Source organism: Stenella coeruleoalba (assembly GCF_951394435.1).
Source record: "Stenella coeruleoalba genome assembly, chromosome: 1".
NCBI classification, from domain to species: Eukaryota; Metazoa; Chordata; class Mammalia; order Artiodactyla; family Delphinidae; genus Stenella; species Stenella coeruleoalba.
This window is the reverse complement of record NC_137169.1, coordinates 5735065-5762806: the sequence shown is the minus strand read 5'-3', so window position 1 is coordinate 5762806 and position 27742 is coordinate 5735065. Positions and strand designations below refer to the sequence as shown.

At 40.4% G+C, this 27742-nt stretch overlaps 1 protein-coding gene across 5 annotated transcripts in view; it reads right to left on the bottom strand.

Annotated features, from left to right (window-relative positions):
* Positions 1–4197: 4197 nt before the first annotated feature.
* The window catches only part of PER3 (period circadian regulator 3), a 64213-nt gene continuing 40668 nt past the window's right edge, over positions 4198–27742 (bottom strand). For 3 of the 5 annotated variants that reach the window (XM_079913570.1, XM_079913572.1, XM_079913574.1), the window contains 7 exons: positions 24656–24898; positions 23648–24318; positions 22159–22270; positions 9236–9419; positions 8511–8661; positions 6553–7305; positions 4198–5408 (listed from right to left, as the gene is read on the bottom strand). In XM_079913570.1, coding sequence (XP_079769696.1) covers positions 7219–7305; positions 8511–8661; positions 9236–9419; positions 22159–22270; positions 23648–24318; positions 24656–24898 — 1448 coding nt within the window. In that variant the 3' untranslated portion in view covers positions 4198–5408; positions 6553–7218. Of the gene's footprint in view, positions 5409–6552; positions 7306–8036; positions 8155–8510; positions 8662–9235; positions 9420–22158; positions 22271–23647; positions 24319–24655; positions 24899–27742 lie in introns of those variants that run through there. The other 2 variants (XM_079913571.1, XM_079913573.1) reach the window with 2 other exon arrangements.

Below are 27742 nucleotides of genomic sequence, written 5' to 3'. Positions count from 1 at the left end.
CAATCCTGGTTTCCCACTTACTCAAGTCTTAAGCCAATTACTTAATCTATCTGTACCTCAGTTTCTTAAACCAGTAAACGGAATGATAAAAATGCCCATCTCATGGGGTTATTGTGAAGTTCAGTCAATGAGAAAATGCAAGTAAAATGTTCAGCACAGTGGCACAGAAAGTAATCCATGACATGGCAGCTTTCACTATTTTCTCTGTCACTGTATTCCTCCCAGCACTGATAGAAATGCTCAGGACATTCTGGAAACAAAATGGAGTCTTTTAATAGACCTTGTTTAGTAGAAAGAATTTCACTTGTTATAAAATATTTTTGATAAACTACTGAACTGCTAACTCAGGAAAATGCAGTGCCCTTTGTGAATTCCGGAAGCGAGAAAGAACCAGGTGCCTGCCTATCTTCCTTCAAGTAAATATCACTGTGGTGTGAAAAAAAGGAAAATCAGAAACTAGACGTGATTGAGGAATATTCTATTTTGTGCGTTTTAAATAAGACAAGTGTAAAATGGAAATAACAGATCTGATGATGAATGGTTTCAAAATACTGTTTTCCAGATCTCGGTACCAACATTTTTTACCCAAGAGGAAGTGTGAGAAAGGTAAGTATCATGTGGAAGCTGGTGAGAAATGCAGACTCTCAGCCCCCACCCCCCAGCACCTACTGAATCAAAAGCTGCATCTTACCAAGATTCCCCAGGTGATCCTTATGCACATTAAATAAAGTATGACAAGCACGGCCATATGATGTCTAAATAGAAGAAAGACACGGTCCAAACCCTGAGATGTCATATGTGTGACAGAGCAGAATATGAAGGAAATCGTTTTGGGTGCAGAAGACAGACTGTGATTGGGATTGATGAATGATAATATTAAATGGTTAGAAATGGTGCACAGTTAATGGAGGACCTTAAACACTACAAGAAAAATCTGTATTTCATCATTATCAACCCCTCAAACTCTAAATTAGTGTCTCCTAAAGGGCTTTCCAGGTATACCAGTCCCACGAGCCAGCCTACAGTGACACCCCGGGTTCTGGCCCCTCTCCCGTCCTGGTAATATCTTTATGTACATTATTAGCATGTTAAAGCCTCCAGGAAATGAGATAAGCGTATTTAATTTTAACCAAGCATTTCCCAAATATTTTGACTGGAGACACCTGTTTTTGGTGTAGCACCCATTACCATCCTTATAAAAATATACTCTGGAATCCGTCAATTCTGAAGATGGCATACACCCCCTGAGGCCCCAGGGCAGGTAACCCATCCAGAAGGGGACGGGGATGGCTTCTACATTAAACGTTATCATTCAGATGTTTATATTGTTCCGAATAGAAGGGTTATGATGAAAGACTCTAAAATCATAAAGGTGATTAGCATGTGCTCATGAAATCCCAGAAAAAAAAAAGTAAGGGTCCATGCTTAAAGAAGTTAATTTCAAGGCAAATAAAAGGCCTACTTTACAGGGAAGACAGTAAATGGATAGAACATGTTACTGACAGATTTAAATAGAAATAGGTCAGTGAGGGTTTAGGAAAATTCACGGCAATCACAGGGCTAAACAGACTGGATGGACCACAGGTAGGGCACAAGGAGAACTTCCAGAGCCTACATGCTGGGCGCTCACCACAATTCTATTCCATAAAACAGCAAGAAAACACTTTTTAAAGGAACTAAGGTTCCTATTTGTGTGTGTAGGACTCAATTCATTGATAACCTGTTTTTTTATTTGGATTGTTTTAATTTCAGGCTTTCTCAGGACAAGATCCTAACATTTTACTGAGTCACCTTTTAGCCAGAATCAGGAAGCCATACAAGAAACGTGGAACTCCCTCTGAATGCTTCTGGAAATACTGTGTCTGAAGTGACATGAACATCTACTAGGCAACTCAAAACCAACCATCTTAGAAAAAGTCAAATAAAAACGCTTGATTTGAAAGCAGTATAGATGAAAAACTAGGCAAGCTATACCCTGTTCATTATTATTTGGAAAATAAATCCTCTATGTTTTACAAATATCATGAGTGGTTCTTTTACTTATAAACATATCCTGAAAATCTATCCTTCAATTTATCTTTAAAGAATTATCTAAAAGTTTAAAAGTCAACAAATAAATGAAAAGAAGCAAATACTAAGAAGAAAAAATCATAAAAGTAAATTTTAGTTAAAACAGTAAAACTACAAATCATTTAACCTACATTATCTTAGCGATGATGTCCTCTCAACCCTTAAAAATAACAACCTGAGTTATTACTTAAAAAAAAAAAAAATCAGTATCTTAGCTTGGAAAAGCGTCCAAAGTGAAAGATGCCTAAAGATAAGGGCTGGGAAGTCTGAATTCTTTGTTTTTGAAGGAGGGCGTCCACACACTCCGATCCCCTCTCCCTTAGTTAACCTAAGTACTGAACACTTGAAAACTTTAATCTCTTAACACTGAAGCTTGTTTGATGTCAGTTTCTGTGAGCTCAAGGAGCACAGTACTAGAAAAATACCTTATCTGTTTCTTAGAGAAGAAACTTGAGGTGGGATTTAAGATTGTGGAATGGAAATATAGCCTGGTTTGTTAATTTTTAAAAAGCATGTGTGTGTGTGCACATACTCACTTATCCTCTTAATACATCTATACCATCGTAGCTTATCTATGTATAGAGTATGGAGCTGAGACCCGCGAGCTCCACGCAGCTCCCAGCACGGCCCATGCCCGCGGGAGAGCACTTCTCAAGGGAAACCCAGGCTCCCCTTCTCGGCTCTGTAGCCAATCACACCCCCAACTCAGGAGGAATGAAGGGTCAGGTCTGCACCAAACAGCCACATAATCGGTATTGATCTTGTCAACCACCATCCAAAATCTCTTTAGGGCGCAGGTCTGATAAATCTTCCCTTTCCTTGTCTAAGACATCAAGAACAAATCTGTAGGCAAGTTGTTTCTAGCTTGAAGGATGGACGCGTCATCTCAGGAACATGCTGACATGTGGCTGTGAGGATGCTGTGGCATCGCTCGCTGCTGAACTTCAACTGAATCCAGTTCCCTAACACAGGACTCTGGCCGCACAAGTGCCGGTATGTTTATGACACCAGCAAGCGCTTAGGGTGGACTCCATCGCCGTAGAATCCCAAATCCCTCCCGTTTTGTGATACTAGGGCAGCTGCTCTTACGGCTGGGGCTCTGGCGCCAAGTCATTGCTCCCACCCAGCTGTGAGCCCCCAGCCAGGCCATCCAGCTCTCTCCACCCCCGTGTCCTTCTCTGTAAAATGAGGGCAGCGACGCTGCTTATTCCGTGGTTGTATTAAATGAGATCATTCATGGGCAGCACCGGAACGGTCCCTGCGGGAGGAGTACACGTCCCATCTACACTGAGCGCTCTTCCCTTCTTGGGTTGCTGTTGTTTTAAACGACAGGAGGTGCAGGTGGTTTGAAAGGTGTAACATTTAGCAAGTCCTGTTGGCTTCAGGATTCCGATTCATATTTTAATTCCAAGATTCTGTTGCTGCCAGTTCCACAGTCAGACTTTGTGAAACACAGGTTCACTCTACAGAATCTGAAAGAGTAATCTTGATAACTAAATTTTGTAAATGAGGCATTAAAATTAGTATTAAAGGGACTTCCCTTGTGGCGCAGTGGTTAAGAATCCACCTGCCAACGCAGGGGACATGGGTTCGAGCCCTGGTCTGGGAAGATCCCACATGCCGCGGAGCAACTAAGCCCGTGTACCACAACTACTGAGCCTGCGCTCTAGAGCCCGCGAGCCACAACTACCGAGCCTGTGCTCTAGAGCCCGTGAGCCACAACTACTGAAGCTGCATGCCCAGAGCCCACACTCCGCTACAAGAGAAGCCACTGCAATGAGAAGCCTGTGCACTGCAACGATGAGTAGCCCCCACTCACCGCAACTAGAGAAACAAAGACTCAACACAGCCAAAAATAAAAAAACTGGTATTAAAAAACATGCACATTTGCTCAGAACCCAATAAGCTCCTCCCAGTGCTGAAGTGAGGACTAAATGCTGTGTTGTCACCGAGCAGGACCTTGGACGCAGAGATGACAGAGACGCAGACACAGAGTGACCCTAACGTGAGCACCCTGCAGTGTCTCTCAATCTCAGTAAATATTCCTCAATGATATAAAATACACATTCAGGGCAAAGGTTTGTTGATGCAGTGCAAGAAATTTCTCAAGTTTTACATGTATACCGTTTATTGTTTTTGCTTAAAAAAGATACCCGATTAAAATATTCATAACCATCAAAAACAAGTAAATTCACAGTTAATTATAAACTCAGTTAAAAGAAAATTTCCATTTGGATTAAATTTACCTTGTGAGTTATGATGAAGTTGCACTTAATTGTACAACGGTTCCGTTCGCACCGCATTCTGTTGTTCATAAATCCTGACCTCTCATCCAAGAAAACACAGCTTTTTGGTAACATTTCTGTAAACACTGAAGCCTAGAGTATACATTTTTATTACCAATTTCTATAGTTATCGATACAAAAAGTTAATAAACTTGAACAACTGTTTAAACTTGGGGGGAGCCCCCCTGGGGGGCGGCAGCCACACTGCTGAACCTTGTCTGCTCATCCTCAGCAGTAGAAGCATCATGGTCCAAACTCTAAACATGATAATTCGGCGACTTATCAAAGTATCAAAACTACAAATGGTTTTATAGATCTGCTTACAACAAGCACCAATTTTAAATTGACCCTAAACATGTAGTAAGGCAAAGAAATAAGCAAATGTCGATAAAACAAACATCCAGGAAGAATCGAAAAGAGGGCTTATATTAGAGAAGGTCAGGTTTAAAAAACATGTTCACAAATGCAGAACAGTCCTCTGATTGCCCCATGTCATTTTTAATTTAAAAAAATTAAAAAGGTTATCACTACAGAAGGTCACAGCGATTCTACTGATGGACAATATCCAGGCTGGTTCATTTTTTAAAATTTGATTTTTCACCAAGGGCAAAAATACCACACAACTGGACCAACACAACAAGGGCTTCAGAGATCATTTAACAATCGAGATGGAGCAGAATAGGAGAGTTCTCTATTCATAAGACAGGAATATGGGCATGAACAGCTTAAAGTGAGAAAATTCCAGGAAATGTCACGGGCATCATTTGAAAATGGTTCTCACACCTGAAGAAAGATTTACCTTCTAGGAAGCTAGAGTCGGCCCCCCGTACTCCTGGTGGGGAGAGTCGGGGAGGGGTGTAGAATCCTGGGCGCGGATCCGCGGGTACAGAGGGCTGACTGTACCACCACGTTACAGAAGGGGCTTGAGCATCCGTGGATTTTAGCATCTGCGAGGGGGTCCTGGAACCGATCCCCTGCAGATTCGAGAGCCGTCTGTTCCACTTTAGAAAGTAAATCTAAGCTACGAGGCTTGAGAATCAGAGTCCAGCAGCACTGTGGATAGAAAGGTTGATTCTCATAATTAGGAGCAGGATGCATTTTATAAAAAACTATAAAATGTGAAAGGAAGAAGCGTTTTCCTAAAACAAAAAAAAACAACAAAAAAACACAACAACAACAAAAGAAAAGCAAGTTAGTTTGTTGCATGTTATTTAAAAGAGAAAAGGTTATTCCAGCCTTCATTTTCTTCTATTCCTGTTTCTGATCTACACGGGTGTGAACTGCATGTCATTCCAAGTTTGAGAAGGAATCATCACTTCTCTAAGAAGAGGGGGCTCCCTTACCATGCAAACAACTCACTCACTTCTTAAAAGACACAACTTCAGCAGGCCCAGGAAGCCCTCATCTGTGGCAGATTCTGCAACCCTCTTGGCTAGGGACCTCCCGTAGGTCCCTTACCCCTATTTAAGGGCAACACTTACCCCTATTTAAGGACAAAAAGAAGGCAGTGCCAATCAGACCTCTGGCAGGGATTGAGAGACATTCTTTTGTGTAAATTGGTTGGAAACAGAGTTAACTGTTAGTTTTGATAAGACAACATTTAAACACATATGCATATAAGAACAACATTAACTCTTACATGACTTTAAAAACTTTTTGCAATCATTATTTTAAAATTTCAAAGAGTCAGAAGCTGGTTGAGCTAGAAGCTCTTTTGTTTTAACATTACACATGCAAAAGCGAATTTAAACCCTGCAAAGAATAAGCTCATTGATAAGCTGATCCATTTTTAACCAAGACTTTGAGAATTTCAGTGGAAGGTAGAAAATCAAAAGGAAAAGCGGCTACAAAAATGAAGGTCAAAATTCAACCCTAAAAGCTAGGAATTTCCGGTACACCAATGGACAATACATTTTCATACTGGTCAATGCTGAAGTGATCTGTGTTGCGTTGTGAGAAAACTGGAATGTCAGACCCTAACTGTGGAGGGATGTGTCACCGTGCAAAGACCAGGTGAGGGCACTGTATTTATGGACACTGTTAGGAAAGGTACATGGCCCATAGCGGGGATTTCTTGAAGTCTCTAACAGGGGGAAATGATTCATGTAACAACAGAACAAAATCAATGAGGCTAAGGTTTGGGGCTCTTTCTAGCTATACTTTGGTTTCTTTAAATAAATTTATTTATTTTATTTACTTTATTTTTGGCTGCACTGGGTCTTCTTGCTGCACGTGGGCTTTCTCTAGTTGTGGCGAGCAGGGGCTACTCTTCGTTGTGGTGCGCGGGCTTCTCATTGCAGTGGCTTCTCTTGTTGCAGAGCACGGGCTCTAGGTGCGTGGGCTTCAGTAGTTGTGGTGCATGGGCTCAGTAGTTGTGGCTCACGGGCTCTAGAGCGCAGGCTCAGTAGTTGTGGCGCACGGTCTTAGTTGCTCCGCGGCATGTGGGATCTTCCCAGACCAGGGATCGAACCCGTGTCCCCTGCATTGGCAGGCAGATTCTTAACCACTGCACCACCAGGGAAGTCCTCTAGCTATACTTCTAACTGTAATTTATTTGGGGTGACATCTGAAATAAAGTTTGACACATACCTCTTTAGAGGTCATCCAATCTCATTAGAGGACAGCCAAACTAGAAAAAGAGTCTATTTGACAGTTTAAATACATTGGGGAAAAAGACAAGGAAAAGAGTCTATATACAATGTCTGCTTCAGGAAAATGATGTCTGTTAAAAAATCAGGAAGGATAAAGCTTAATATTCAATGATAACTTCATGGTCCTTTAAGACCCGGGGGTTTACAGAGAATCACAAGGAGGTCTAGCTGTCCCACAGGCCTGGAGAGGGAGTACAGGTGCATCTTCAGAGTCACTCAGCTGCTGCTTCTGCTGGATCCCGACCACAGGATTCTGCAGCATCACCAGCTGAATCTCCGTTTTCGCAAGTGACACAGCCCTCCAAATAGGAACAAGAACAGGCAGGTTATTTGATGTGAAGTCACCTGAAAAGTGTTTAAACCAGTAAAATGCCGGCCAAGCAACCTGTGTCTCATTCTCCCACTTATTCACATCTAAGACTATCCATTATAGTTCATCCCTTACTATTAGAAGGGAAATGACAGCAACTGTTTAAATACTTTTGCTTAAATTGTTCGGGGCTCATTCTTCATATACTCTTCCCACAGAAATTCCTGCTCGGCATGAATCCTAAATCCTAAATCCTAAATCCTCTGGTGTGAATCTTACATCTTGAGATTCAACTCTTTTCAAACATGCACGCATATTTGACATGCAAATCTTATACTCTCCTCCCCAGTCAATCACATATGAAAGCAGGTGTCTTTACTCCTAACTGCCCCGTAACATTCCAACTGGTGGAAGAAAAAAACACTTGGAGCCAGAAAGACCTGTATTCAAAATCTGAAGAACTGAGCCCTTACACAGTTGTCCTTCAGTCTGTGCAGAGGGCTTGGCTCCTGAACCCCCTGAGGATACAAAAATCTGTGGATGCTCAATCCTTATATAGATGACTTGGTACAGTCAGCCCTCTGCACTCGAGGGTTCCGCATCCTTGGATTCAACCAACTACAGATTGAAATTTGAACTGTGGATATAGAGGGCTGAGTGTACAAATTATTTAGTATCTGTAAACCTCACTTTGTTGTTATTGGTAAAGCAGGGATAATAACACCTACCACAGAAGCAATTGTGAAGATTAAGATTTTCAGCGGGATCATGCAATGCACAGTCGGCCCTCTCTGCAGGTTCCACATCCACAGACTCAACCAACCATAGATCGAAAATACTTGGGGAAAAAAATTCCAGAAAGTTCCAAAAAGCAAAACTTAAATTTGCAGTGCACCAGCAACTATTTACATAGAATGTACGTTGAATTTACAACTGTTTAAATAGCATTTACATTGTATTAGGTATTATAAGTAATCTGGAGATGATTTAAGGTATACGGGAGGCCATGCATAGGCTACATGCAAATACTACGCCATTTTACATGAGGGACTCGAGCATCCGCAGATTTTGGTACCCCAGGGGGTCCTGGAACTAGTCCCCTGCAGAAAACGAGGGATGACTGTACACTAAGCGCCCAGAACACTACCTGGCACAGAAACAGCAACACATGACAGCTGTTATTACTGGGCTTACCTGGATGTCTATTTCCTGAGGGATCGTCTGGCTCTGAATCCAGGAACGCACATTGGCCAGCTCCTCCCTTTGTCCGTGAGAAAACTGCGGCTGCCGCCGCCTCATGCTTTCCAGGTTTTCTAGGTCTTCTTTCAGTACAATTTCTTTAACCCTGAAAACAAACAAACAAACAAACAAAACCTTCACAGTCCTAAATAAGGCACAGGGTCCTTATCTTGTGATCTAAGAACAGCACTTCTTTTTACTTTGTAATATACTTTATATTTCTTGTTAGTATGTGACGTACACATCAAAAATATAACAACTGACTCATTTCCTTGTCAGATTGGTAAAGCTAGGCCTCTTTCTCTTGATGGCGAATACCTGTATAGTGTTTTAATGAGTCATATGGAAGAAACAGATTTCCTTTAGGTCTTCTCTTCTTTTAGAATGAGAGAAAAAAGTCCAGGCTCTAAAAAAAGTTCTCGTCCCTGCGGGCTGTCTTGGAAAGCACTGCCTCTCTTTGTTTTCTTGTCTCAGGACACATAACATATTTATACCGTCACTACCACTACAACCATTGTTTTAAGAAATCATTTGTCTTTTGACTTCAAATGAATGAATTTGAAAATACATTTCTCTAAGGATATGTATAAAAACATTAAAAATCACTTTGTATTAAAAAACACACTTAAGAAACCATAAAACACTTATATAAAGGTGGGTCTTCTAACATGCTTTCTTACCTCTCAGGCACCTGATACGTCATCAGAATGCACTCAGGTGTTTGTTCTATCATTCTCCAGATGGACTCTTCAGCTAAGTTGGGAAATGTTTCTTTTTTCTGTACATCCTGAGACTGCTGCCCATTTTGAAAGATTTCAGAAGAATAATCACTAGTAGCAAAGTTTATACTGCTGCCACTGCTTCCTATCAAAAATCAACAACAAAAAAATTTGAAAATACCTGTCAGGGGCTGATTTGCCAAACTGGCCCTCATTCTCCAAAGACTTTGGCAACTAGCTGGTAGGGTCCTTCACCACCCAGAGCAGCCATCATCCCAGGTCACCTCAGCCTTCCAGTTCCTCGATCTTCCCAAGATCTCCTTCTCAGTCTTCCTGAACTAGCCTCCTCCCAAGGCCATTCCTTGTTTGTTCTCATCACCCACAACTGCTCCATCTCCAGCTCCGTCTCCAAAATCACCAACCTCTCAGCTTCAATTTCTTGTTTCCTTGTTCTACTCTTCCAACTACAAATTTGGAACCGTGCCTTAGCCATTCTGCTTAGAGCCCAAAGCCCATCATTCATTCAGTAGCACTCTGCAAGACCTGAGACTTCTTTTTCCCTTTAATTTTCCACAACTATCAAAATGTAACTCTGATAAAGCCACTTATCAATTCTGTTCTTATCTAAGCCCAAGTAGCCAAAGGCACAGAGAAAGTCACGTATAACAGGGTGCATTGGTTCTACAGTAAATTCATCACCACCAGAGGATCATCACAAAGCCTGTAATCCTGGTACAGCTCTGTGGTCAGCACACTAGTCTATCCCCAGCAGGATTATCTTCTACTCCTCTATTTCCTCCCTCACTCTCACCTAGTTTTTAAGAAAAAAAAAGGAAGCCACTGGAAAGGAAATTCATCCTCCTGATACCAAACATAAACGTACTCCTATCTACATTCTCTCCTCACCACAGAGGAGAGAATGTTCCTGAATGTTCTCTGTTACCACAGAGAAGCCGTCCATCCATCCCAAGGCCCAGCGCTTTATGGCTCTTATGGGGCCTCATGGATCATTCCTTTCCTATCTTGCCTGGGACCCTTCAAGGTCCTTCTCATTGACTTTGGAACAATTAAAACAAAACAAAGTACCTCTCTAATTTTTTAAAAAAGGGTATGGGTAAACATAAAAGACATTTTTCCTCATTAGAAAAATCTCATTAAGAGGTAACTGTTTAAGGCAAAAACAGTAAAACTTCTATTGTGGGGTTTATAATACATGGTGAAGTAAAGCGTATGACAGAAATGGCAAAAAAGAGGGAAAATGGAAGTACTCTGTGTTAAGGTTCTTAGACATAAAGTGATAGAATAGGTATAATATGTGAAGGTAAACTGGGATAAGTAAAAATGCATGTGTAAATCCTAGAGCAATGACTAAAAAAAAAAAGGAAAAAAAGGAAAAAAAAATAAAAGAATAGCTGCGAGGCCAATAATGGAGAGAAAATGGAATCATTAAAAATACACAATTGGGCTTCCCTGGTGGCGCAGTGGTTGAGAGTCTGCCTGCCGATGCAGGGGACACAGGTTCGTGCCCCGATCCGGGAAGATCCCACATGCCGCAGAGCGGCTGGGCCCGTGAGCCATGGCTGCTGAGCCTGCACATCCGGAGCCTGTGCTCCACAACAGGAGAGGCCACAACAGTGAGAGGCCCGCGTACCACCAAAAAAAAAAAAAAAAAAAAAAAAAAAAAAATACACAATTAACCCAAAAGGAGGAGGGGAAGAGAAAAAAGGAAGAACGAGCAAATGAGACAAACATAAAACAAGTAGCAAGATGGAAGATTTAATTTAAACCTGATCATATCAATAATCATATTAAACGTAAATGGTCTAAGTACTCCAATTAAAAGTCAGAGACTGTCACATAAAGAAGCAATACCCAACCATACACTGGTTACCAGAAATCAACTTTAAATATAAAGACACAGATAAAAGTAAAAAGATGGAAAAAAATATTCCATGTAAACACTATCAAAATAAAGCTGGAGGAGCTACACTGATATCAGACAAAGTGGACATCAAGAAAGGTACATTTCATAATAGAGAATCCAATTCATCAAAAGCACATAATCTTAAATGTGTATGCAACTAATAAAAGAGTTTCAAAATACATGAAGCAAAAACTGATTGAACAGCAAGAAAAAAATAGACAAATTCACAATTATAGGTGGACATGTTAACAGCCTTATCTTAATAAATGAGAAAACAAGTAGATAGAAAATCAGTTAGGATGTAGAAGGCTGAATCAACATTATCAGCCAACTTGACCAAATTTACATTTACAGAAGAATGCTACTCAACAACTGCAGAACACACATTCTTTCCAAGTGCATATGAAACATTTATCAAGACAGATCGAATTCTGGACTATTAAACAAGCCTCAGTAAATTAAAAAAAATACAAAGAATGCTGTCTGACTGCAATTAAGTTAGAAACCAATAAAATACCTGGAAAATCCCCAAGTATTAGGAAATAAATACATGTCTAATAACCCATGGTCAAAGAAGAAAACATAAGGGAAATTATAAAATATTTTGTACTGAATGAAAATGAAAACACTCATACAAAAATTTGAGGGATGCAGCTAAAGCTGTGCTTAGAGGGAAATATAAAACGTTAAATGTTTATATTAGGAGGGGAAAAAAGGGTCTCAAATCAATGCTCTAAGCTTCCACCTTAAGAAATTAGAAAAAGAGTGAATAAAATCCAAAGTAAACACATGAAATAATAAAGATTAGAGCAGAAATCAATAAAATGCAAGACTAAAAAAAACAGCAAATAAACCCAACGAGATCAAAAGTTGCTTCCTTGAAAAGTTAATAAAAGTGGTAAATATAGAGCCAGAATGATAAGGAAAAAGTAATAATATCAGCAAATAGAGAGGAGACATTAGTATAAATTCTAAAGACATTAAAAGGATAGGGACTATTATAAATAACTTTATGCCAATAAATTCAACAACTTAGATGAAATGGACAATGGATCTGTATCATCTTGAATGATACAAATTACCAAAGATCATTCTTTGGAAGAAATAGATAACCTGAGTCTATTAACCATGTCTATTAAAAAAAATCAAATTTGTTTTTAAAAACTCTTTCATAAAGAAAACTTCAGGCCCAGATAGCTTCACTGGTGAATTCTACCAACCATACTAAGGAAGATATAATATCAACTCAATACAAACTCTTCCAGAAAATAGAAGAGGAGGGAACAGTGCCCAACTCATTTCTTTTGTTAGGCCAGTATTATCCTGATACCAAAACCAGATAAAGACATCATAAGAAAAGAAGACAATGGACCAATATTTCTCATAATAGGTGCAAGAATCCTTAAAATATTAGGATATAGAATCCGGTAATATATAAAAAGGATAAAATAGCATGACCAAATACAAGATTAATTTAATATTTGAAAATTAGTTAATGTAATTCACCATATTAACAGAACAAGGGAGAAAAACCATATGGTTAATCTCAGTAGAGGCAGAAGGGCTTCCCTGGTGGCAGGGGTTAAGAATTCACCTGCCAAGGCAGGGGACACAGGTTCGAGCCCTGATCTGGGAAGATCCCACATGCCGCAGAGCAACTAAGCCCGTGTGCCACAACTACTGAGCATGAGCTCTAAAGCCCGCGAGTCACAACTACTGAGCCCACGTGCCACAACTACTGAAGCCCTCGTGCCTAGAGCCCATGCTCCACAACAAGAGAAGCCACCCTAATGAGAAGCCCGCGCACTGCAACGAAGAGTAGCCCCTGCTCACCACAACTAAAGAAAGCCACGTGCAGCAACGAAAACCCAATGCAGCCAAAAATAAATACATTGATTTTAAAAAATAGATGCAGAAAAAGCATCTCTGTAAATCTGCAGCAGAAAGGAACTTCCTCAATCTTGCTGAAGGCCATTTAAGGAAAACATACATTTAACATCATACTTACTGAAACTGTGACAGATTTCCCCCTAAGACGATGAACAAGGCAAGAATGTCTGTCTAACCACTTCTATTCAATACAGTAAGTCCCCTACATACGAACGAGTTCCGTTCTGAAAGCACATTCCTAAGTCCAATTTGTTTGTAAGTCCAACAAAGTTAGCGAGGTACCCAACTAACAAAATCGGCTATATAGTACTGTGCTGTAATAGGTTATAATACTTTCACACAAATAATGCATAAAAAACAAACACAAAAAATAAAGAAAACATTTTTAATCTTCCAGTACAGTCCCTTGAAAAGTACAGTAGTCCAGTGCAACAGCTGGCATACAGGGGCTGCCATCGAGTGAACAGGCAAGAAGAGCTACTGACTGAAGGAGGGAGAGGAGGTGGGAGATGGTAGTAGAGCTGAAGGGCCGTCAGCAGTAGGAGACGGAGGGCAAGCTACAATGTCACTCATGCCTGATGCTGACGGAACGCACGTTCCCACTTTGAAAATTCGCAACTTGAAGGTTCATATGTAGGGGCCTTACTGTACTATATTGGGGGTCCTAGCCAGTCCAAGAAGGAAAGACAAATAAATTAAGGTATACAGATCAGAAAAGAAAAAGTAAAACTATGGCAAGTTTTGAGAATACAAGTGCAAAACACAAAATTTGATTGGCTTTCTATATGCTAACAACAAGCAATTGGAAATTGAAATTTTAAAATGCTATTTACAATAGCATCAAAATTATGAAATCCTTAGTGATAAATTTAGCAAAGTAAGTGTAACCTGTACACTGAAAACTACAAAACATTGCTGAGAAAAATTAAAGACCTACATAAATAAACAGATCATACTCGTGGATCAGAGGACTCAATACTGTTAGGATAATAATTCCTCCCACATTGGTCAGTAGATTCAACATGATGTCAATCAAAATCCCAGCAGGCTTTTGTGTAGGAATTAAGAAACCGATTCTACAACTTATTTATTTTTAAATCTTTTTTTTTTATCGAGGTAGCATTGGTTTATGACATTTGTAAGTTTCATGTGTACATTGTTATTTCTACTTCTGTATACACTACAGCGTGCTCATCACCAAAAATGTAGATTCCATTACCATACATTTGACCTCCTTTACCCACTTGGCATCCCCCTTTCCCTCTGGTAACCACTATTCTGTTCTCTGTACCTACAGAGTATTTGTTTTTGTGTTTTTCTTCATTTTTTCGGTCTGTTTGTTTTTTATATTCTACACATGAGTGAAATCATACAGTATTTGTCTTTCTCCTCTGCTTTATTTCACCTAGCATAATACCCTCGCAGTCCATCCATCTTGTTGCAAATGGCAAGGTTTCCTCTTTTTTATGGCTTAATAGTACTCCATTGTGTGTACTGTATATAGATGTATTTTAAAATTAAAAAAATGTTTAATATACATCACTTCTTTATTCATTCATCCATTGATGGGCACTTACATTGTTTCCATATCTTGACTACTGTAACTAATGCTCTGATGAACAGAGGGATGCATATATCTTTTTGAATTAGTGTTTTCATTTTCTTTGGTTAAATACCCAGAAGTGGAATAGCTGGATCATATTGCAGTTCTGTTAATTTTTTGAGGAGTCTCTATATGTTTTCCATAGCAGCAACACCAATTTACTTTCCCACCCACAGTGTATGAAGGTTTTCTTTTCTTCACGTCCTTACCAATACTTGTTATTTCTTGCCTTTTTGATAACAGCCATTCTAATGGATATGAGGTGATAATCTCTTTGTGGTTTTGAACTGCAGTTCCTAATAATTAGTGATGTTAAACATCCTTTCATGTGCTTGTTGGCCAACTACATGTCTTCTTTGGAAACATGTCTATTCAGCTCCTCTGCCCGTTTTTTAATCGGGTTGTGTTTTCTTGTTGTTGAGTTGTATGAGTTCTTTATGTATTTTGGATATTAACCTCTTATGACTTGCAAATATCTTCTCGCATACAGTAGGTTGTCTTTTCATTTTGTTAATGGTTTTCTTTGCTGTGCAGAAGTTTTTGTTTCCACTGAGGAGATATGTTAGCAGAAAGATATTGCTAAGACTGATGTCAGAGAGTGTACTGCCTGTTTTCATCTAGGAGTTGTATGGTTTCAGGTCTTACATTCAAGTCTTTAATTCATTTTGAGTTAATTTTTGTGCATGCTGTGAGACAGGGGTCTAGTTTCCATTTTTTGTATGTGGCTGTCCTGTTTCCCCAATGGCATTTACTTAAGAGATTATCCTTTCTCCATTGTATGTTCTTTGCTCCTATGTCATAAATTAATTGTCCATATATGTGTGGGTTTATTTCTGGGCTCTGAATTCTGTTCCACTGAGCTATGTATCTGTCTTTTTGCCAATACCATGCTGTTTTGATTACTATAGTTTTGTGATATAGCTTGAACTCAGGGAGTGTGATACCTCCAGCTTTGTTCTTTCTTCTCAGGATTACTTTGGCTATTTGAGGTCTTTTGTGGTTCCATATACATTTTATAATTTTTTGCTCTGTTTCTGTGAAAAATGCCCTTGGGATTTTGATAGGGATTGTACTGAATCTGTAGATTGCTTTAGGTAGTATGTACATTTTAACAATGTTAGCTCTTCTAATCCTTGAGCATGGAACATCTTTTCATTTATTTCCGTCTTCTTCAATTTCTTATGTTTTTCAGTATGCAGGTCTTTCACCTCTTTTTGTTAAATTCATTCCTAGATATTTTATTCTTTTTGTTGTGACTGTGGGATTTTCTTAATTTCTCTTTCTGCTCATTTTTAGTGTATAGAAACACAACAGGCTTTTGTACGTTGATTTTGTACCCTGCAAATTTATTATATTCATTTATTATTTCTAGTAGTTTTTTTGTGTGTGGAGTCTTTAGGGTTTTCTATATATAAAATCATATCATCCGCAAATCGTGTTAGTCTTCCTTCTTTTACAATTTGGATGCCTTCTGTTTCTTTTTCTTGCCTAACTGCTCTGCCTAGGACTTCCAATAGTATGTTGAGTAAGAGTGGTGAGAGTTGGCATCCTTGTCTTCTTCCAGATCTTAGAAGGATAGCTTTCAGCTTTTCACCACTGAGTATGATGTTAGTTGTGGGTCTGCCATACATGGTCTTTACTATGTTGAGGTATGTTCCTACTATACCCATTTTATAGAGGGTTTTTAAAAATTATAAATAGATATTGAATCTTGTCAAATGTTTTTTCCACATCTCTTGAGATGATCATCTGATTTTTATCCTTCTTTCTGTTAATCACAGTGTTTCACATTGACTGATCTGTGGATGCTGAACCATCCTTGCATCCCTGGAATAAATCCCACTTGATCATGATGTATGATCCTTTAAATGTATTTGCTAACCTTTTTTTTTTTTTAGCCTAATTTTATTTTATTTATTATTATTTATTTATTTATTTATTTTTGCGGTACGCGGGCCTTTCACTGTTGTGGCCTCTCCTGTCACGGAGCACAGGCTCCGGACGCACAGGCGCAGCGGCCATGGCTCACGGGCCCAGCCGCTCCGCGGCATGTGGGATCCTCCCGGACCGGGGCACGAACCCGCGTCCCCTGCGTTGGCAGGCGGACTCGCAAACGCTGTGCCACCAGGGAAGCCCTGCTAACCTTTTTTCAGGATTTTTACATTTAGGTTCATCAGAGATACTGGCCTGTAATTTTCTTTTTTTGTGTGGTGTCCTTGTCTGGTTTTGGCATCAGGCAATGATGGCCTTGTAAAATGAGTTGGAAAGTGTTTCCCCCTCTTCAGTTTTTTTGGAAGAGTTTTGAAAAGCATAGGTATCAAATTTTCTTTGAATGTTTGGGAGAATTCCCCTGTGAAGTTGTCTGGTCCTTGACTTCTGTTTATTTGGGACGTCTTTGATTACTGTTTCATTCTCTTTACTAGTAATCAATCTATCAAGATTTTCCATTTCTTCATGATTCAGTCTTATAAAGCTGTATGATTCTAAGAATTTGCCCATTTCTTCTAGGTTGTCCAGGTAGTTGGCATGTAGCTGTTCACAATATACTCGTCTAATCCTCTGTGTTTCTATGGTATCATATTTCTCCTCTTTCACTTCTGGTTTTATTAGCGCTTTATCCTTTTGTTTCTTAATGAGTCTAGCTAAAGGTTTGTCAATTTTGTGTCTATTTCATTTCTTCTCTGATCTTTATGTCCTTCCTTCTACTGACTTTGGGCTTTGTTTGTTCTTCTTTTTCTAGTTCCTTTGGGTGTAAAGTTAGACTGTTTGATATTTTTCTTGTTTCTTGAGGTAGGCCTGGATTGCTATAAACTTTCTTCTTAGTATTGTTTTTGCTGCATCCCATAGGCTTTGACATGTTGTATTGTCTTCAGGTATTTTTTGATTTCTTCTTTGATTTCTTCATTGACTCAGTAGTTGTTCAGTAGCATGTTGTTCAGTCTCTACATATTTGTGAGTTTTCCAGCTTTCTTCTCATAGTTGATTTGTAGTTTCACAGCACTGTGATTAGAAAAAATGCATGATATAATTTCCATCTTCTTAAATGCACTGAGACTTGTTTTGTGTGCCAACAGATGATCTATCCCTGAGAAAGTTCTATGTGGACTTGAGAAGAATGTGTATTCTGCTGCATTTGAATTGACTATACAAATCCATGAATCCACCTGGTCTAATGTTTCATTTAAGGCCACTGTTTCCTTGTTCACAGGACATCTATTCATTGATGTAAGAGGAGTTTTAAAGTCCCCTACTATTATTGTGTTGCTGCAAATTTCTCTTTTTAGGTCTGTTAATAATTGCTTTGTATATTTTAATGCTCCTATGCTAGGTGCATAAATATTAATAACTGTTATATCTTCCTGATGACTTGTCCCCTTCATCATTATATAATGTCCATCTTGTCTCTTGTTACCTTTTTTGGCTTGAAGTCTATTTTCTCTGATATATGTATGGCTATACCACTTTCTTTTGGCTGCCATCTGCTTGGAGTATCATCTTCCATCCCTTCTTTTGTGTCTATGTTTGTCTGTTGAGCTGAGATGGGTCTCCTGGAGGCCGTGTATAGTTGGGTCTTGTTTTGTAATCCATCCAGCCACTCTGGATGAATTGATTGATGAATTCAACTCATTTACACTTATGGTGATTATTGGCAAATGAGGACTTAGTACTGCCTTTTAATCTTTTGTTTTCTGGTTGCTCTATTTCCCCATTGTTTCTTTTCCTTGTGTTTCTGTCTGCCATTTTGGTTTGGTGGTTTTGTATGATGTTTTTCTCAGGTTTTTTTTTTTATGTTTCGTGTCTCTGCTCTAGATTTATGTTATGTGGTTACCATGAGGTTTGCATAAAATAGCTCATAGATAAAATAGTCCTTTTTATGCTGAGAGCACCTTATCTCCATTTACCTATACAGGTCTGTCCTTTTCATCTTCCCCTTTTATGTACTAGTTGTCATAAATTATCCCTTTTTAAGTTGTGAGTTTGTTACCAAATTGAAGTAGCTATAGTTATTTTTGCTGCTTTCCTTCTTTTTAACTTTTATGCTGTAATAATGTATTTAAAAACCTATTCTGACTGAGTTGTGATTTTTCTGCTTCTATTTTACCTAACTCAAGGTTTTGTGTACTTTTACCTTTTCATTTCAGGCAGAAGAGCTCCTTTGAACATTTCTTGTAAGGCAGGTCTAGTGGTGATGAACTTCCTCAGCTTTTGTTTGTCTGGGAAAGCCTTTATTTCTCTTTCATATCTGAAGGGTAACTTTGCTGGATAGAGTATTCTTGGCTGACAGATTTTATATTTCAGTATTTTGAGAATGTCACTCCACTCCCTCTTGGCCTAGAGTGTTTCTGCTGAGAAAACTGCTGATAGCCTAATGGGGGTTCCTTTGCAGGTTATCATCCTTTTTCCCCTGGCTGCCTTTAAAATTCTTTCTTTGCCATTGACTTTTGACAGTCATGGAGAAGAAGGTCTTTTTGTGTTGAGGTAATTAGGTGTTCTCTTAGCTTCATGGACTTGTATATCCAGTTCCTTCCCCATGCTCGGGAAGTTCCCACTTATTATTTCTTTATATTCTCTATTTATCCTTAATTTTTGCCATTTTAATTGCAATGTGCCTTCGTGTGGTCCTCTTTGGGATTCTCTGTTCTTCTTGGACTTGGATATGTTTCCTTTCCCAGGTTAGGGATATATTCAGCTATTATATCTTCAAATATGTTCTCTGCCCCTTTCTCTCTCTCTTCTCTTTCTGGAACCTCAAAAATGTGAATGTTAGTATGCCTGGTGTTGTGCCAGATGTCTCACACTGTCTCACATCTTTTTATTCTTTTTCCTGTTCATCTTCAGTGATTTCCACTACTCTGTCTTCCACCTCACTGGTCCATTCCTCTGTACCATTTTGTCTACTGTTGATTCCTTCTAGTGTATTTTTCATTTCAATGATTGTATTCTTCACCTCTGTTTGGTTGTTCTTTATAATTTCTAACTGCTAAAAACTTCTAATTTCTCTCTCTGTTCATCCATTCTTCTTCTGAGTTCTCTGATCATCTTTACAAACATTACCTTGAGCTCTTTCTTCGGCAGATGGACTATCTCCACTTCACTTAGCTCTTCTGGGGTTTAAATCTTATTCCTTTGCTTGGAACATGTTCCTCTGTTGTCTCATTTTGCCTAACTTGCTGTTTTTATTTCTGTGTATCTGGTAGGTTGGTTGCTGGTGTGTGGGCTAGGTCCACAGGCTACGGGGCTGTGGTTGTCCTGGGGTTGGTGTTCGCCCACTGTTGGGTGAGGCTGGTTCCAAGGCTAGAACAGGCTCATTGGTGGCTGGGATAGGGGATTCTGGGTCTGGTGCGTGCCCTCTGGTAGGTGGAGCTAAGTCCCAGGGTCTCTGCGTGCAGGGGCCTGGGTGTCCCAGATCTAGTGCCTGCCCAGTGGTGTGTAGAGTCTGGTCCTTGGCCCTCTGGTGGGCAGGGCTGTGTCCAGGGGAAGGTGTGGGCTCAGGGGGTCTTAAGGCTGACTGTCTGCTGTTGGGTGGGGCTGTGTCCCTGCCCAGTTAGTTGCTTGGCCTGAGGCGTCCCAGTCCTGGTGCCTTAGGGCTGGGGGTGGGGTGGGGCTGGGTCCTGTGGCTAATAAGCTACAACAAGGATTCCCAAATGGCACTTGCCAGCAACAGAGTCCATGTGGCAGAACGAGCTCCCAGAAATGGCTGTCACCATGCCTATGTCCCCAGGGGTGAGCTCCAATTAACTGCTTCCTGCCTCTTGGGGAGACTCTCCAAGATCAGCATGTGGGTCTGACCCAGGCTCCTTTCAGATTACTGCTTCTGCCCTGGGTCCTGGAGTGGGTGAGATTCTGCGTGAGCCTTTTAAGAATGGAGTCCCTATTTTCCACAGCCCTCTGGCTCTCCCAAAAGTAAGCACCACTGGGCTTCAAAGCCAAAAGTTCTTGGGGCTCATCTTCCTGGAGTAGAACCCCCAGGCTGGGGGGCCCAATGTGGGACTCAGACTTTTTGCTCCTTGGGGAGAAGCTTGCAATTGTAATTATTCTTCCATATGTGGGTCACCCACCCAGCGTATGGGTCTTGCCTATACTGTGACTCCCCACCACCTACCCATCTCATGGTTCCTTCTTTAAATCTTTAGTGGTAGAAGATCTTTTGCAGTAGGTTCTGGTCTTTTACATCGACAGGTGTTCTGTAAATAGTGGCAATTCTGGTGTGTCTATGAGAGGAGGTGAGCTCACACCATGTATAAAAAGTAACTAAAAACGGATCACAGACTTAGCTATATAGAAGCTTAATCTCTAAAATTTCCAAGACAAAACAGGAGACTATCTTAGTTACTTCTAGTTAGGCAAGGACTTCTTTAAAAAGGACATAAAAGGCACAACTTACAAAAGAAAAAACTGATAAACTGAACTTCACCAAAATTTAAAAACATTTGCTCTTCAAAACGAAGATAAAAATAAAAGATCAAAAAAAAGGGCAAGGCACACAACAGGGAAGAAATTTTTGCAAAACAAGTATGTGATAACAGACTTGTATCCAGAATGTATACAGAACTCTTACTCCACAATAAGAAAACAAACCACCCCCCCAAAACAAGCAACAGATGTGAACACATATGAATGGCAAATAAGTACACAAGAAGACAGCCATCACCATTAATCAACAGTCAATAAAACCACAATGAGGTACCACTGTGTATACACTGGAATGGCTAAAATTTAAATGATGGACAATACCCAGTGTTGGGCAGGATGCACTGCAATTGGAGCTCTCATATGTGGCTGATAGGAATGCAAACGGTACAGCCGCTTTGGAAAACAGTTGGCAGTTCCTTATAAAGTTAACCGTATACTTACCATGTGACCTAGCGATTTCACTCTGAGGTATTTACCCAAGAAAAATGAAAACATATGTCCACAAAAAGACTCATACACTAATGTTCACAGCAGCATTATTCATAATAGCCCCAAACTGGGAACAACCGAATAACCATCAACTGATGAACTGCTATCCATACAATGTAATTCCACTTGGCAATAAAAAGGAACAAATTACTGATATACACAATAAGGATGAATCTCAACAGCACTATGCTGACACAAAAGACTGTAAACTGGATGAGTCGCTCTATATGAAGTTATAGAAAGAGCAGCATTAAAGTGACAGAAAGCAGACCAGTGCTTGCCAGGAGGTGGAGGATCAGGGCGGCAGACAGACTGCGAATGGTCACAGTCTGGAAACGTTCTATATGGTGACGGTGGCGGCGGTTACACGAATGTAGACAAGTTGTGAGAATTCTTGATTTGCACCCCTAAATTTGGTGAATTTATTGTATGTAAATATACCCCAATAAAGCTTACAAAAAGAAAAAAAATACTTTACTTTCACGCCAGGACCAGAACCAGACGGCCTGTTACCTAGTCACCTCCGGACCACAGAGTGAAGGATGTGTCATTTTGATCCACTACCTGCTGCTGCAGAACCAGCTCCCGGCGGAGAAGCCTCATGCAGTGACACTGTAGACAGTTCACTGGTAGTAAAATGATCGTTCTTATTCTCATTGTTGAGACTGACAGGCTGCTAGAAAATAAGGACACAAGAAAAGATTTGAACATCTCAAGCATCCTGTTACAAAATAACTGGCAGATCTTCAACTTCACATGTTAAACAGAAAAAAAGGTATATACATAACCGAGAAGTAAAACATTTCCAGCCTGCCCCCAGGAATGTGGTCAAAGTTCCTTTATTTATAACATTAAAGATACTACTGCTTTTTGAGCACCTATTACATTCCAGGAACCATACAGGTATGTGCTTTATTATTATTTTTTGTCATTCAGAACACATATATTGAACACTTTATATGTTCTAAGAATTGTTCAAAACACTAATAACATAATAGTGAACAAAACCATGTTCCAGCTATCCTGAGCTTATACTGCATGGGGAGAAGGGCTATATAAATATTACTTAACTTAGTCCTCAGAAAAAACCATGAAGTCTTAATCTTTCCATTTTTCAAATAAGAAAACAAAGGCATAGAAAGGTTAAATATCTTGTGTAAGCTAAGCCACCTAACCTGTGGCACAGCCGGGATTGGAAGCCAGGTCTGATTCCGTAGCCCAGGCTTTGCCTTAGGTTTCTAGCAAGTGTACTAATATCAGGCTTTCAAAATCGAGCATACTTTCATGATTTGGATCATCAGATTCTGAACATTTGTTTAAAATCATTATTACACCTTGAAGGGAAGACTGAAGAAAAACTTTGCGTAAATATTCACGCTTGTCTTGGATCCTATACCTAAGTATAGGAAAGTCTTATCCCAAAGTGTAACCTGACAAGTAAATCTGAGAATGCCATTTTAGGTAAAGAGATGAAAAGTTAAAGGAAAGTGACCAAAAATTTTTCATTTTAAAAAATGACATGTGTAAGTATAAAACTATATAAACTGACTACTTTACTGATAATTAATGACAAAAATGAGCTCCTACCCACTCCATACATACCTGGTGTCCTACAACTGTGTCTGAAAAAGTAAAATTGCTCAATTCATGTCTTATCAGTATGGCTTGTTCCTGTCTAACTAGCCCATAACCCCAGTTGTAAGTAAGAAAACACATTTTATAGGCAATGCACACTTAAGTTTAATACCTGGATATCAAATTTTAAAGCAGAGGGGAAATCCAGTTCACAAAGAAAATCTGAAAGACAGCACTTTGGGGAAAACCTCGCCAAGTATGTAAGAACTCAGGACACAGCAGATTCTTTCACTGCAGCTTTTTAAATGGAGTCTGAAGGATATACTGCATGTTTCTGCAGAACAAAGTCTCAACCTCAGCTGTAATACAGTTACCCATCTAGGCCATTAGTCTTGAGCCTCAGCGCAAAAACCTTAATTTTAATAAGAGGACGCACATTTATTTTCTCTCTTGTGTGTTGAAAGTTAGTGTCACTTACATACTCAGCTTCTGGGCATGCACAGGATCTGGGCCTGTCCTCCTGCAGCAGGTCGAGCTGGAGCGGGGAGCTGCTCTTTGAGTTGATGAGGGGGTGCCCTTCATTCTGGGTCACCCACTTTCCCTCACCGCTCCTTTGGCTGATGGCTGAAGATGGTGGGCCTGGATTTGGAGGCACTGCTGATACCGAGGCAGGTATTTCAGAAGAGCCTGCTGCTCCCAAGAATGGATATGGGGAGAATGGTGGTAACAAGAGAGGACAGATAGGGGCGTCATGCAGGAAGATGTTCATAAAAGTACCTAAGCAAGCAGAGGGCAGAGCTGGGAAAGACTGCAAGCCATTGGGGAAAGGCGGCTCAGGCAGACTCTGCAACGCAGTTTCTGAGGCTGCACGTTCTCTCCCCAGGGAGGTCATGGTTGGGAGGGGAAGGGCTTGGACGAGGCAAGGTGCCTGGCTGGGAACCACCACTGCAGCCTGGAGCAATGGGCCAGAGGCATAAGGAGAGGAGGTGGAGGAAGGGCACCAGGGCTGTCCATCCTGGGTCTCTCCTACGAGGTGGGGACAGAAGTCATCCTTAGTGCCCTTGCTGTCTGACCACATGAGCAGCTTCTTACGCTTGTGCTTCCCCTTCCTGCAACCAGCGGATCGGGTAGGCTTGGAAGCAGAATCTCCTGAAGGGTAAAGAGGAAGGCGTGTTACAGAAAACTAAGCCAGAACGGAAGAGAAGGACAATGTTGATAGATAATTCTAAGTAGATTTTACAAGGAATAAACATTGGCCGATAGTAACTATGTCCACTGCAGGGATGACAGAAAATAGCTCTGAAAAGATGAACAAGATCCTGGGTAAAAGCTGTTGCTATAAAATAAACTTATTTCAGTATCTCTCAATCAGTTTCTTACAAGCAAAACTCCTATACTCCACGCCGTATCTCCCAGTACTCACGTATGATTTATAAATTTGACAACTATGTTGATAAAGGGAATATATTTTCAAAATTTTAACTACCTTGAACATCTGAATATGTAGGTTTGCTCCTGCTTTCTTGCTGAAGATAGGAGCCGTAGGGCGATGACAGAATCCTGTCCCGGAACTGATCCACATAACTCGGCTCTTCCTTCTGCGTGTGGGCTGACAGCACAGCTTTTGTGAGCCCTGTGTGTTTAAACTGTTCTGAGGCCAGTGCAGCTGGGTGTGTGCTGAGGGTCCAGGGCTCACAGGGCAGAGTGCCAAGCTCTGCTGGACTCAATTCTGATGAAGTGGAGGAAGACAGATTTAACTTTAACTCCTACCAGTTATTTTGCATTTATTTACTTTCACTAATTTAGTTATCTTTCAAGAAATGTTTACAATCATTACAACGGCTGGAACATAAAACCTTCATCAATCTAGCAGATAAATTTTTAATTTTTCTGCCTTTCTTTATACTCTTTGTACACTTGTATATATGTTTTAGAGTTGTAATACTCAAGGTACATACTTATTTAAATCTTGCTTTCATTGTAAATATTTTCTATCTCCCTGAATTCTCCAAGAAATTGTTATGTTTGGATTTATTTTTCTTAATATGTAATATACCCACGTGGTTCAAAAATCAGCATGTATTAGAAAGACATTTACTAGCTTCTCCCTATCCCTGTACACAATCTGCCTAGTTCTCATTTATTCTCCCCACAGAAAACCATTTCTTTTATTTCCTTATATATCTGCCTACTTTCTTTACACATCTATAAATAAGCATGAATACAGATTCTTATTCTTCACCTCCATGTTTACCCAAACGGCATATAATCTTGTACACTAGCCTGCAATGTGTTTTTTCATTTAACAATATCCCTTTTATCAGTGCATCACATATGATGTATTTATGACTTTTTTTGTTTTGTTTTGTTTTGTTTTGTTTTTTTTGCGGTACGCGGGCCTCTCACTGTTGTGGCCTCTCCCGCTGCGGAGCACAGGCTCTGGACGTGCAGGCTCAGCGGCCATGGCTCACGGGCCCAGCCGCTCCGCGGCATGTGGGATCTTCCTGGACTGGGGCACGAACCCGTGTCCCCTGCATCGGCAGGCGGACTCTCAACCACTGCGCCACCAGGGAAGCCCTATTTATGACTTTTTACTAAAGTAAGCATCTGTAGATGGATGCTGAGTTGCTTCTAAACATTACTTCTTCCAGGTACAAAAGACTTTATGGTGGACACTGGTGGGTTCTCCCAGTGTCCATTCCACCTTTCCCCTGCTGTGTGGTACTGAGGTGTGGGTGGGCATGCCCCCATTCTGCTTCCAGAAACAGGCACTGACTAGTGTAAGTCAACACAGCGGAAGTAAGTCAACACTTTGGATTTTGGCCAAGATGGAGGAACAGGGACTAGACTGACCTTCCCATCTGAAACAACCAGGAAGGGACTAAATATATGAAACAATAAGTTCCAAGACACTGAACATCAGGTAACAAAGGAGAGTGACTCTTAAGGGATGGAAAACAAGGTGAGCCCCACATCTGCCTGGCTTACTGCCTTGAGAGTTTCTGAGGAGCAAGGTGGGGAAACCAGGTGAGCCTTGTGGGATCCCTGAGAGCAGAGGCAGAGCTGAGAGTCTGGGGAGGCCACGGTGGCTGGAGTTTTCAGGAAGAGAAATGTAGAGGACAGCTGCACAGAGAGGACTCCAGACAGCTGCAGGGACCCCAGAGTCCTCACCAGTGCACAGATGGGAGGAAAAAAATCACCTGAAAGAATCAGATTGAAGCTCACACCACCTGGAGAACAGGGCTCACTCCCAACAGCCAGACTAGAAAAACCTCATAATCCCCGGGCATTGGGTAGAATGCTCTGAAGGGTCTTGCCTCAGTAGCAGAGAAGAATTAGGCCTACCCTACACTGCTCTGGTCCAGCCTAACCAATTTTAAAAGCAGAGCCTGAAAAGACCAATCTGTTTCCACATTGCTTAACTGGGTCCCAGAATAAAGCTCAATGGTGCTCACAGCAATACAGAAATATTCAGCACCCAATCACAGTATCTGGCATCCAATCAAAGACTAGGCATGCAAAGAAGCAGGAAAATACAACCCACAATAAGGAGAAAAATTAATCAAGCAAAACCAACCCTGGGCTGGCAGAGATGTTAGAATTGGCAGATAGAACATTAATAGTTTTATACTGTATTCCATACAGCCACAGGGAAGATTAAATATGTTATATAAAGACATGGAAGATATATTAAAAAACATCCAAACAGAACTTCTGCAATGAAAACTAAAATATGTGAGTTGGAAAATATACTGAATGGAAATAACAACAGATTAGATATTGTAATAGAAAATACTAGTGAACCTGAAGACATAGCAACAGAGACTGTCCCAAAATGAAACAAAGACCTAAAAAATTGAAAAAGACTTAAATGAACAGAGCATCAGTGGACTGTGAGACAACTTCAAGCAGCCTATATACCTATAACTTGAGTCCCAGAAAAAGAGGAAACAGAAAAAATATTTTAAAAATAACGGAAAACATTCTTTTCTATTTGATGGAAACTCTAAACCTACAAATCCAAGAAGCTCAATGAACTCCAAGCACAAAAAACATGAAGAACACTACATCATGGACATCACAAATTCTTTTTTAAAAAATTAATTAATTAATTAATTTTTGGCTGTGTTGGGTCTTCGTTGCTGTGCGTGGGCTTTCTCTAGTTGCGGTGAGCGGGGGGCTACTCTTCACCGCAGTGCGCGGGCTTCTCATTGAGGTGGCTTCTCTTGTTGCAGAGCACGGGCTCTAGGTGCGCGGGCTTCAGCAGCTGTGGCACGTGGGCTTCAGTAGTTCTGGCACACAGGCTCAGTAGTTGTGGCTCATGGGCTCTAGAGCGCAGGTTCAGTAGTTGTGGCACACAGGCTTAGCTGCTCCACGGCATGTGGGATCTTTCTGGACCAGGGATCAAACCCATGTCCCCTGCACTGGCAGGCAGATTCTTAACCACTGCACCATGAGGGAGGTCCCTCAAATTCTTTAAATTAATGATGAGGAGAAAATCTTACAAGTAGCCAGAAAAAAGACATGCAAACAGTACATATGACAGCAGACTTCCTGTCAGAAACAATGCAAA